We start from the raw sequence: 12,602 nt of genomic DNA, 5'->3' as shown, positions 1-12,602 counted from the left end.
TAATTGAAGTGCAAATAGCCACCTGTGGCCAGTGGCTGTCACACAAGACAGTGTGGGCGTACAGCATCCGTCGCTAAACCGCCTTGAGTAAGACCATTGATTCTTCTATCTTGAGTACCACCGACATGGAGGTGATCTTTTTGAGGACCTTAAGTTTTGCTCACACTTGTAATTACTGAAACAGGGTACTTTTCCTTTTTTAGCCAATTTGTTACGTTAATCATTTATTTGACTATTTTTTTTAAGAGTTCACTTTAGTGTTTGTTGCTTCCTATCATTTTGTCCTTGATTTTGTTCTCCAAAAAGCATAAAGTTTACTGTTACAGAAGAAGACAGACCTCCCAGGATACGTTCTTAAAAGTCCCATTTTTAAGTGTTTAAGGAATTATTTCCCCATGTGCCATACTTTAAAAGCAGTGGATAAAATTGGAGAGCGTAACTTCTAAAAGACTCTGCAGCTAAGCCGTATGCTCACCTCTTCTCCCGCAGAGACTAAGAAAGTGCTGTGCATCCTCCTCAGCCTGGGGCTCCTGCTCGTGGTGCTCGTGGTGGCCGCCATCCTGCTCTGGAAGTTCGGTAAGTTCAGAGCAGCCGCCCGAAGCACAAGGGCGAAGTCGCAGCGTGCTGAGCATGCCGTGGTCCTGCTCCCTGGGCTGGGGGACCACCCACCGTCCTTCCTGAAGTCTCTCTTTCTGAACGAGCTGGCTTCTCCTGCCTTCCGTTGGGTCGTGGTGAAGCGTGGATAACCATTCTTGGAAGCAGTGGGTTAAATCTCGCCTGCGTGCTTCCTCAATCTGTGGGTTGTCAGAATCCGTGCCATTTGGGTAGTACCCACACACGGCGGGAGAAGCATTTGCAGTTTACCAAGTGCTTTGGGGCACTAGGTGCCACCTGGCACTCGTGAGCATGAGTTCCCCAACTTGGGGCCACACCTGGTCCCCTGTATCTGGGTTACCGCAGTGGCTGCTGCGGGCCAGGGTGTGCGTGCCGTCCCGTGCCACCTCCTGTGATCACAGCCCAGGCTTTTCCATCAGCCGGAGGCAGTGCTGGCTCACGATGTTTATGGATCACAGAAGTCGCTTGTGTGGTGAGGAGGAAATAGGAGTGCTGCCCCACGCCACGCTGGGAGTCCTTCCCACTGGCCCCCCGAAGTAATGTCCCCCGGGGGTTCTCTGTTGCTGACTGCCAGCCCTGTTTCCTTTGATATATGTTGGTGGCAAGGACGCATCCCCTCCTTGTTAAAATGAAGGGGGAAAAGGGTTCTTTCTTCTTGTTCCATGGCACTCGGAGGGTGGACCATGACCTCCTGCTGGGCACCGGGAGGTTTTCTTGGTCTCTCAGCCTGACTGGTGTCTCCCTCCTGTCTCTGCAAGTGGAGAACAAGTGCATGGGGTCCCGGATAGAGTGTGGCAACTCAGGAATCTGCACCAGCGCCTCCCAGTGGTGCGACGGGATCCTGCACTGCCCCAACGGGGAGGACGAGAACCGGTGTGGTGAGTGGCAGGACTGCGCATGCGGGGCTGTGCACCCGGCCTTGGAAGGTGCCCGCTCTACCCGTATGTGGGGCCTGACAGTGCCAGGCCTTTGTCTGGCAGGTCGATCCATTACATCATTGAATCCCTACCTAGAGGGTGAGCCTCGGGTCTAACCCCAATTTTCAGATAATGAGGCTCAGAGGGGATGCGCTCCTGACCCGGCGTCACACAGCAGGTGGGAAGGAGACAACAGGGTCAGGGGTCAGTTGGACATGTGTGCTCCCAACTGCCACAAGACATCACCGCACGGCAATTCACATGAGCAAACTGTTTAACATGTGGAGTTGGAAGGCGTTATGTTACTTTCAAAACAAACCGCCTTTAAAGTTAAATGTATCTATGGTCACAGAGTGGGCACCGGACTTGCTTTTTTTATGTTCTATTACATTTTGAAGGTGATTTCAAGGGTAGTAAAGGGGCAGTAACAACAAAAATGATGCTTGTCTATGAGAGCAGTGCTGGCATCTCTCACCCCCACACCCCTGTCGTATCCTCTGTGAACTGATAACTTTGGATACAGTTGATGCTGGAGAAAGTCAGTGTGCTGCTTCCTGGTGACCCTTCTCTGCGGGTCATCTTGGGGAGGTTTCTTTGCCGGCTTGTCCTCATTTCCAGGTCGTGACACCTGTGTCTGTTGTGGGTCCCGGCTCGTGGGATCCTGGGGGAGGAAGCCGGGGCCCCGGTCTCCACCTGCGCCTCTGTGGTCGATGCTTGCTGTCTGTCCCATGGGCTCCCAGGGCCCAGCCTCTCGTGTGTCCCTGGAGTGTTTGCACTTGGAAGTGACTCACTCACTCTTTAAACTTTCCACATCATGCCTTGCCTTTATTTTGGTCATGATATATTTGTCACTATTTTCTTAAATAAAGTAGGCAGTTTTTGAAGCTGAGCAGGTGTGCTTAAGATATCAGATGGAATGGCTTTTAATGCAAAGAATAAACTCCAGCAAGACAAACTCGTTATGGTACCTGGAGAGTCTCTCTCTCTCTCTTTCTTCTTAACATTTAAGTTGTGTTTATTCAAATACCTTAAGAGTTAATATACTCAAATAGAAGAACATTCAGGAAGTACTGAAGGGTATGCAGTGAAAAATCTCACCTCCTCCACTCCACTGACACACACACACATTCTCATGTACACACTCACACACCACACACACTCACGTACTCTGAGATAGAAAATACATCTTGGTCTCCACCCCCGTTCCTGGCGCAGAGCTCCTGAAACCCATGGAATTTCCTGGGTGACAGGACCGTCTTTTGTTCTAATGAGGCGACTCTGGGTGGGCTCCTGGGTGGCTCCTGGTTGGGGGCTTGTCACCAGAAAGAACAAGCCACGATTAGAAGCTTGGAATTTTTGGCCCCGCCCCCCATGATGTTGAAAAAGAAGGGCTGAAAATGGAGTTAATGATCCATCCTGCCCACATGATGGGGCCTCCATAAATCCCAGTAGGATAGGGTTCAGAGAGCTTCTGGGCTGGTGAACAGGTGGAGGTGCTGGGAGAGCAGCCGGAGAGGACGTGGAAGCTCCGCCCCCTGCCCACATGCCTCGCCCCACACACCTCTTCCCTCTGGGTGCTCACCTGTATCCTCTATCACCTCCTTTCATTAAAAACTGGTGAACAGTAAACGGTTTTACCGAGCTCTGCAAATCGCTCATGCGAATTCAGTGGACCTGGGGAGGAAGTTGTGGGAACTCTGATCTATAGCTGGTCCGTCAGAAGCACAGGTGACAACCTGGACGTGTGACTGGCGTCTGACGTGGGATGGGAGCCCTTAACCTGTGGGATCTGACGCTAGCTCCAGGTAAAGAGCGTCAGAATTAAATTGTAGGACACCGAGCTGGTGTCGTGGAGAATTGCTTGGTGTGAGGAAAACCCCCACACATTTGGTGACCAGAAGTGTCAGAAGTGAAGTGTTCTGTGTGAGAGTAATGGAGACACACAAGAAACAAAGACGGAGAGGAGGAAAGAACTGGGTTGTTTTTCTAACTCACACACATGCACATGCACACACTCATATATACACTCACACACATACACACTCATACACACCACACAGACTCTCATATACACATCCCTCCCACACACTGTCATACAACATACACATTCATGCACACTCATACACACACACACACCGCACACACTCATATACACACACGCCTCTTCACCAGCCAATCACGTTTTTTTTTTAGGGGCAAATAATATGAATTTCTTGCTTCTCCTTCCAGAGAGTTTTTGCATAAAAAACAAATATGTGTTTGCGTTCTTAATCCTCCATTACCCAATGGTCATCATCCAGGTGACTCCACAGGCTCGATGACATATCCTGGAAGTCATCTCCCGTGGGGACACCATCTTCTCCCCCTTTCCCTCTGCTTCACACTCGGTGCCCCTCTGTGTGGACGTGCCGTTGTTGAACCAGCCCCTTCTTGGGGCACATTCAGGCTCTGCCCACCGTTGGCTGTAACACACATGCTCCAAGCACGTGAGCAAATCAGTAGGAAACGTTCCAGAAGGAAAACCGCTGGGTCAGAGGCTTTGTGACTTTGTGGTTTGCTAGTCCGTCCGCAATTTGGTATCATCTAATTTCAACACTGGTGGTTCACACGAAACAAAGTAGATGAACATGACATTGTGTGTGTATTCTGTATCGGATCAGAGCACACGTGGGATGTGCTTTTAATTTGTCCACCTTGTCGAGTGGAAATTATTTTCGATTGAAATGCATAGCTTCTGACGCTAGTGATCATTGCCTGTCCTATGGAAAGCGTTCAAGAATGTGTGTAGAGCTTTCTTCCCAAGGGTACATGTATATTCTTAACCTTAGTTCACTTCCTACATCCATTGTTATGCTTTCTGTGGCCGCTTGAGGAGACGCAGTTAACGTACTGTCTTGTACACTTGAAATTTGCTAAGAGGGCAGAGCTTGAGTGTTCTCACCACACACAAAAAAAAGGAAAGAAAAGAAAATGGTAACTATGTGAGGTGCTGGATATGTTAATCAGCTTGATTGTGGTGATCATTTCACAATGTAAACATACATCAAAGCACCAAGTTGTACACCTTAAATATATACAATTTTTACTTGTCACTTATACCTCAATAAAGCTGAAAAAAATTCCTAACACACACACAAAAAGAACTGCGTGAGACCGTTTCCAGCTCTCTGGGGCATCCACCCTCACCTTTTCCTCATTAGCACTTGACTGCACGTAGTTGGAAGGAAAAGAAATCCCTAAAATTATCCACAAATCAAGAAGGAAATGTTTCCCTCCCTCTCTACCATGTCACAGTGTCAGTTTTATCTTTGGAAATATATTTGATTACAGTTACTTTAAAAAATGTAATAAGCTTTATTTTTTAGACGCACAGAAAATCGAGCAGACAGTACGGAGTTCCCATCCCCCTGCACACAGTGGTCCCTATTTTTATCATCTTAAATTAGGTGTGGCACATTCATTACAATTGATGAGCTGATATTGATACATTATTATTAACTAAAGTCCTTAAGTGACATTAGGGTTCACGCTTGGTGTTGTGGAAAAATGTATAAGATGTTTGCATGTGGACGGTAGGTTTGGACAAATGTATAATGTAGCCATCATTCTAAGATCGTGGAGAGGAATTTCATTGCCCTAAAAGTCCTCTGTCCTCTGCCTATTCAGCCCTCCAGCCCCAGCCCTGGCAAGCCCTGGACTTTTACTGTCTCCAGAATCTTGCTTTTTCCAGAATGTCATAGAGATGGAATCATACAGTATGTAGCCTTTTCAGACTGACTTCTTTCACTTCATCACATGCATTTAAGGTTCCTGCGTGCCTCTGCCTGGCTTCATAGCTCACTTCTTTCTAGCGCTAATAGCCCATTATTTGGATGGACCACAGTTTGTTTATCCCCGCACCGAACACATGGCCAGCTCACGTATAGTCACTCATCGCAGAAGCATCAGGAAGTAACCAGACCAAGGCTGGTCATTTCATGGAGGAACGAGCCCCGAGATGTTTGGCAAACCGTCCAGTGACTCAGGGGCCACAGATGGGAGGTGACACTGAGGTCTGAGATAACCAGGTCCTCATTTTAAAATTTAAGCCACGTGTATTCCCCCCAAAACCACAGAGCACGGTTTTGCATACTTTTAGACTTTACGGAAGTGATGTCACATGGAACACAACACTTAGCAATTTGCCCTCTTTTATGCAACGCTGTTTTCAAGATGGTTCATGTTAACACATGACCCTCTGGTTAATCCTCCAGTTGGATAGGATTCCGCTCTGTGAGTACACCGCTCGATGCGTTCTCCCATAGGGTGAAGTTCTCAGAATTCTGGACTGTGGTTACCTCGAGGGAGAGAGAGAAACAGACAGGCTAGGAAGGGGGCTTAAACTATATTCATGAAGTTCTATCTCTTTAAACGCAACGGCTGGGGTTGTTTGGGCAAAATGTTGATACTTTCAGTGGCAGAGTCTACACCAGGGGACCTGCCCTGTCTCTGGGCACTCTGCCAGGACCCAGGCTTTGGGCAAGAGAGGGTCACAAAGTAATTGATTTTTTGTTGTTTTGTGTGTGGGTGAGGAAGAGCGGCCCTGAGCTAACATCTGTTGCCAATCTTCCTCTTTTTGCTTGAGGAAGACTGTCGCTGAGCTAACATCTGTGCCCATCTTCCTCTATTTTATGTGGGACGCTGCCACAGCATGGCTTGATGAGCCGTGCTAGGTCCACGCCTGGGATCTGAACCCGCGAACCCCGGGCTGCCGAAGCAGAGTGCACGAACTCAACCACTACGCCACTAGGCTGGCCCCACAAAGTGATTGTTTCAGGAGCATTTTTCCAAAAATCGTTGATCTTATTCATCTATTTTTTCTAAAATACTTGTATTGAGATATAATTCGCATACGGTAAAATTCATCTTTTTAAAGTGTACACTTCAGTGGTTTTTGTATATTCACAGATACGTGCAGCCATCACCACAGTCACTTTCAGAATATTTGCATCGCATCATAAGGAAATCCTGAGCCATGGCCCCCTCACCCCTCCTTCCGCACCCCCTCACCCCAGGCCCTAAGTAGCCACTGTTCTATTTTCTGTCTCTGTGGGATTCCCACTCCAGACGTTTCATGGAAATGGGACTATGCAGGATGTGGGCCTCGTGTCTGGCGTCTTTCACTCAGTGAAGCGTCTTCGAGGCTCATGTGTGTCATAGTGTGTCAGGACTTCATCCCCTCTTACGGCAGAATAACATCCCGTTGTGTGGATAGACCATACCTTGTTCATTTGTCTGTTGCTGGGCTTCTGGGTTGTTCCCACCTTTCGGCTATTGTGAGTAACGCTGCTAAGGAACGTCTGTGTACAGGTGTTTGTCTGAACACCTGTTTTCAATTCTTTGGGGTAAAGAGCACTTTTTATAGGAGAAAGAATAGATTCGCAGCATCCCTCGTGTGGGGTCGGTGCTCGTGGGGAAGAGGGAACCTGGGGCCGCCACCTCCCGAGCCCTGGTGTCCCGGGGCAGGGGGGGTCCAGAGCAGGTGGAACGACCCCGGAGACTCACGGAACCTCTCCCTCCTGCAGTTCGCCTGTATGGACTGAACTTCATCCTCCAGGTGTACTCGTCCCAGAGGAAGTCCTGGCACCCCGTGTGTGAAGACGACTGGAGCGAGAGCTATGGGAGAGCCGTGTGCCGTGACATGGGCTATGGGTGAGTTTGGAGCCCCGCGACCCCGGGGGCGGGGCTGCACGCGAACACCTCGGACAGCTCTCCTTCCCTAAGCCGATGGGGAAACCAGCAGGTGCAGCTCATGCCCACCATATTTCCCCCACCGGCTCGCTCCCGGGTGTCTAGTGTGTGTGGCCAGCCGCCGCCCAGCCCTGCCTCCTCCTGGGCCTCCATCCACTCCTGGTTACTCGGGACTGTCCAGTGCCTTGATCACCAGCATCCAGGGTGCTGGCTGAGGGCCTTGAGTGGCTCTTCTCCTGCGGGGCCTCCAGGCAGGGTTGAAGCCTTCACGCCACTGCCCTCCCTGGGTGGGGCTGGGGCTGGGGGGGAGTGGGGAGGACCGGGGGAAGGTCAGAGGGATCAGATCCTGCACAGCCTCCTCTGCCCGCGTGCGGGAGGCGCTGACGGCTTTTGAAGGAGACGCTTTATCGTCAGATTTCTATGTAAGGGAATTCCTTCCTGCCTGCGGCCACAGCATCAGTGCGAGAGGCAGGTAGGACCGTCCCTTCAGTGAGTCCCACCCCGGGGCTCACCAGAGCACCTCTGGGGAGAGCTTGGCAGCCCTCTGGCCTCATGGGGAAAGGCCGTGTGACTTTACCGCCACCTTCTCTTCCTTGGAGTGCCCCCATGTGACTTCTGTGCACTTCTAGAATGCTCTCCCTATAGGCCAGTTTTCAAAATGAATTACCACTTGATAAGACAGTTGGCATCTTAGCTGTATTTTACAACTGGGGCATCTTAACATCTGTAAATTTTGTTAGATGCTACATGCTGGCACATCCCTATCCTCATCGTTTCTTTATCCTAACCCAAACTAGATTAGAAACCCCACTGACAGAGGACTTTTACCTGACACTTCCGGGTTATCGGATTGAGAAATGATTATGACACAGCGTCGCTTGATTAGAATTTGGGATTTTGTTTTCCAAAATGCTAAGGTGTCCCTCTTAACCTGAACGTCATTGATGAGAAGCGTTATGAGATAGCAGACGATTTGTGATTGCTTATGGCTTAACCATTGTTTTAAATAAGATTTTCTGTCTTTTTAGGAATAGTTTTTATTCCAGCCAAGGAATAAAGGATGACAGCGGGGCCACAAGATTTATGAAGCTGAACACAAGTGCCGACAATATCGATCTCTATAAAAAACTGTACCATAGGTATTTACTGATTTTCTTTTTTCCTTTGAAAAATTTTATGATGAGAATGAGTAGGAGACAGAGTGGGGAATCACCATCCCAAGTGGGAGGAGCCTGGATGCTGAGCAGGACTCATTGCTCTGAGCAGCTCGGGGTTCATTCTCGGAAAGCAGCTGAGGATTATCTGCCATTTCGGTTGTGCCCTCTGCCCGTGCCCTCGAGGGCACTGGATGACGCTGCAACATTGAGATCCACTTTATGGGTTTTTCTTTACTCTTCAGACATAGAGATGTACCTACTGTGTGTCAGAGTGTGTCTCTAGGAATCCAAGAGAGCTTTGTGGTCCCAACCGGGGTGATCAACCATCCTGGTCGCCCGGGACTTAGTTTCAGCACTGGAAATTCTGCTTCCCAGGAGCCCCCTCAGTCCCAGGCAGCCAGGATGCTTGGTCCCTCTGCCCCAGGACGTAGTATCAGATGATGCCGTGCGAGGGGTGGGCGGCGTTCCGGCGGCCTGGCAGCGACCGCCTAGTTCAGTTCAGCTGACATTTCTTGTACTTTGAAGCCAAGTTGCAGCCCTGGGCGGGTCACTGTGTGTCCAGTGTGTGGAAATGAACCAGAACAACAGGTCCCAGGGTTGATGGCTTAACTGGTTCGGAGGCTGGGGAGAGCGGTGGGCTGACACTCCTCGTTTGCTTTGCATGCGTTTAAAATGTTTGCAGTCTCCCTCGGATCATCATTATCATCTGAATGTTCTTTAATGTGAAAGACACACAGTGTCCTTCTCGAAAAGGCTTCCTCAGCTCCCAGGTCCCTGTCACTCATCTGCAGGTGGCCGGCCCGGCCATCACCTCGCTGCCGTGGGCCAGGTGCCAGGTGCTGCTTTTTAGGGGAGGATGAGCTCACCATGCCGCCCCTCCTTTCCTGTGAGTGGGAGGCCGGAAGCAGGATTGCATTCCTGGTGGCCGCCAGCTGAGGTCTCTGGGGGGCTGACTTCTGCCCAGCCGCCACGGAGCCTGGCTGTCCCCAGGAATGTGACGGGGTGAGCCCAGGAGGAGGGGCGTGCACAGCCAGGTGTGCCCATCAAAACAGCCGGGCTGCGGTTGGCCCGCTGGGAAGCTAAACACAGCCGCCCAGGCTCTCGGTCAACGCTGAGTATTTCTCTGTCTTTCTGGGTTACACGGGGAGGGGAGGCTGCCGTCTCTGGCAAGGGCCTTAGGAACTCACAAGGTGGCTGCAGGGTTTGGAGGCCATTGCCTCGCACGTGGGGTCCTGTGTACATGGTGGGGGTAGAGGGGGCGGGGAGACTTCTTTCCTTTTTGCTTCCAGAAGTTGCCCTTTGATACCTAAATCTCTCGGCTCCTCTTGGGTTCCTCTGAGTGACCTCTGGGTGCCCGGGAGCTGGTGACTGCACACTGGCGCCTCCATGTAGAGAACTGACTTTCTAATTCTTAGAAAACATCTTTTCTTAGTGGGACATGTCTTCTCTTGGCATTGCCCATGCCCCTCAGCCAAAGACCACCAAGACACACCATGTCCTTGGAACCATGGGGCATCTCAGTACGAGGGTGTCGGAAGGGACTTCTTATAGGACTTGGGCTCATGTAGCATCATTTGGGGGAAGATTCAGGGAAGCAGGGCGTTGCTCCGGACTGGATGCTGTCAGGAAGCGAGGGTGAGCTGTGACTGGGGTCTTAATGCTTTTTTTCTAGAAGGCGGGCTGGGTGAAGCCAGGCTACAGCGGTGACGAGCAAAGAAGCCGTGGTCCCTCATGTTGGCCAGCAGAGGGGGCTGTTGGGCACCGTGTGGTTCGGACAGACTCCTGCAGTGGGCTTGTTGGTGTCATGTAACAGGGGTCTGGCCCAGTGTGGATGCTCTGTGACATTGTTTGTGCTCCACAGAGCGCATGGCCAGCTGTGAATGCCAGGATGTCGGGGGTTGCTTCCCTCCTCCTCAGTATATTAGGGGAAAATCTGCTCTACAACAGCTCGCATTGGTTATTTTCTTTTTCATCCGTAATTTCGAATGTTTATGTCCCAAATGAGTAAATTTTCTTTTCTTCTGCTCTGCAGCAAATGAATGATTGTATCATTTTCTGTGCAATAAATGGAAAGCAGTCACAGGAAACCGAAAGTGTACAAATGGCTTCCTTACAAAATTAGAGGATGATTTTAAATGCCAAGAATAAAAACAGTAGCTGACATTATTGTGTGCTTACTCTCACAACCACCCTATGAGGTAGTGCTTTTATTAGCCCATTCTACAGATGGGGAAACTGAAGCACAGAGAGGTTAAGTAACTTGCCGAAGTTCACCCAGCTGGGATTTGAACCCTGTACTCTGACTCAGTGTCTTCTCTTTACCACCGTCCCCATATAGATTTACTCTCCTTATTCGAGTCTTCAGTCATGGACCCTTCAACATCTGGGGAGGCAGGGGAGTGAGAACACTAGAATGAAATACTCATTTCTAAGTATTTTGAGAGTTGAGTCTCCTTCATGTCTTGTGACCGGAATTTTCCCTCTTTTTTTATAGTGATGTCTGTTCTTCAAAAAAAGTGGTTTCTTTACGCTGTATAGGTAAGTGATTCTCAGTTCTCCTTTTTGTGTTTCTAAATAGGAAGCATTCCGTACCTTCAGCAGCGCATCCCCCTGTGTCTCTGGGGGATGTGGAGAGAAAAGGAGGTGGGATGGGTTGTGCCCAAAGGCCTCGTGCCGTCTCGGTACCCCAGCTCTGCCCAAGGAGCTCCTTTCTTCAATTTGATGTACTTGAGACACCTTCACCCTTGGGTCCAAGAAGCAGCCGTCCCATTGAGGACAGGCAAGCTCAAGAAACTGACCGGGCTCCACTCTTGGGCTCCCCCCTCAGGTGGAGCTGGAGGCCCTGTGGGTGTCCTCATCCCTGTGTTTGGGTAGCTCAGTTTGCAAACCTTTTATCAATATGGAAAGCATCGTCCCTGTGCTTCCTTCTCTGGGACGGACGGCCCCGTCTTGTTCCCATAGAGATCTTGGTCCTGAAGCTCAGCTTTTCAGTTTGAAGAGGGGAAACTAGCAGACGCTCCCGGGTGGGGTCCCGCAGTAGCTTCCCAACCAGGCTCCATTCCAGCTTCTTTAGGTACCAAGACAGCGGGATGCCCGCCCCGCCTTCTGACCCACACCTCCCACCTCGTGGGGGGTGAGACCAGCACACAGGAGGAAAGCCCTCCTTTCCTTCGTTCAGGAATCTTAGGGCCCCTGAGCATTCAGTCCCTCCAGGACTCACGGACACCCCGGGGCCTTGTTATCCAGGACCCGAACCTGGGGATCTGGAATCACACCGTGCCAGCAGAAGTGGTGCTTCCTGGGGGCCTGAGGCGGGGTGGGGTGGGCGGGGCAGAGGAGCATCCTCTCCTCCCCTCAGCCGAAAAGAGACCAGACCCCAAACAGACAGGAACAACAGGTAGCTACAGTTGCCCACCAGCCTGGTGGGACCTCTGGGCAAAAGCCAGCCTGGGTGGATGCTGCGGGCAGGCCCGGGGCAGGGCCGCTCTGCTTCTGCTCACGGTCGCGCCTGTCGCCTTCAGAGTGCGGGGTCTCCTCGAAACAACAGAGCCGGATTGTGGGCGGGGCGAACGCGGCCCTGGGGGAGTGGCCCTGGCAGGTCAGTCTGCACGTCCAGGATGTCCACGTCTGCGGAGGCTCCATCATCACCCCCGAGTGGATCGTGACCGCCGCCCACTGCGTGGAGCCGTAAGTCCACAGGGTGGGCGAGGGTGCTGGGGGGCGAGGGCTCCTGGGCTTGGAGGGGGCTGTGTGGCCAAGGTGACGTGGAGCCAAGTCTTTGAGCTCTTCAAGCTCCGGTTGCCTTGGGTGTAAGTAGGGATTCTAATGGTACCCGCTTCAGGTGAGCTAACACTGGTGAAGTGAGGCCAAGACCCTTCTCCATTTGGCATGCATTCGGCATCCACTGCATGCAGGGTTCTGGGCACAGGGATGCAGTGTGGACTGGGGGGTTGCTGTGAGCAGAATTCCTTCTGGCCCGCTGTCTTCTCAGCTCAGTCCCACCCCTCTTGGAGCCCCTGCCATCTTGGGAGTTCTGGTCCCTCCTGGATGCTTGTCTTTGGAGATAGCACATACATACACGCTCAGGGACCTCACCCTGTCCTAGCAGAAGGTTCTCTGTGGCCCTAGCTAAGTGTCCTCGGCCACAGGGTTGCCCACACAGACGAGGAGGGAGGGATGGGGG

General features: G+C 51.2%; 1 protein-coding gene across 5 annotated transcripts in view; it reads left to right on the top strand.

Annotated features, from left to right (window-relative positions):
* Positions 1 to 12,602, top strand: part of TMPRSS2 (transmembrane serine protease 2) — a 33,402-nt gene that overhangs the window by 12,566 nt on the left and 8,234 nt on the right. For 3 of the 5 annotated variants that reach the window (XM_070597893.1, XM_008538249.2, XM_008538229.2), the window contains exons 4-9: positions 490 to 576; positions 1,374 to 1,493; positions 7,097 to 7,223; positions 8,291 to 8,401; positions 10,914 to 10,957; positions 11,941 to 12,106. In XM_070597893.1, the coding sequence (XP_070453994.1) occupies positions 490 to 576; positions 1,374 to 1,493; positions 7,097 to 7,223; positions 8,291 to 8,401; positions 10,914 to 10,957; positions 11,941 to 12,106 (655 nt within the window). The remainder of the gene's footprint in view (positions 1 to 489; positions 577 to 1,373; positions 1,494 to 7,096; positions 7,224 to 8,290; positions 8,402 to 10,913; positions 10,958 to 11,940; positions 12,107 to 12,602) is intronic. The other 2 variants (XM_070597894.1, XM_008538237.2) reach the window with 1 other exon arrangement.

Source organism: Equus przewalskii, chromosome 27, assembly GCF_037783145.1.
Source record: "Equus przewalskii isolate Varuska chromosome 27, EquPr2, whole genome shotgun sequence".
NCBI classification, from domain to species: Eukaryota; Metazoa; Chordata; class Mammalia; order Perissodactyla; family Equidae; genus Equus; species Equus przewalskii.
The sequence above is the reverse complement of the archived record's forward strand: the minus strand, read 5'-3'. Positions and strand labels throughout refer to the sequence as shown.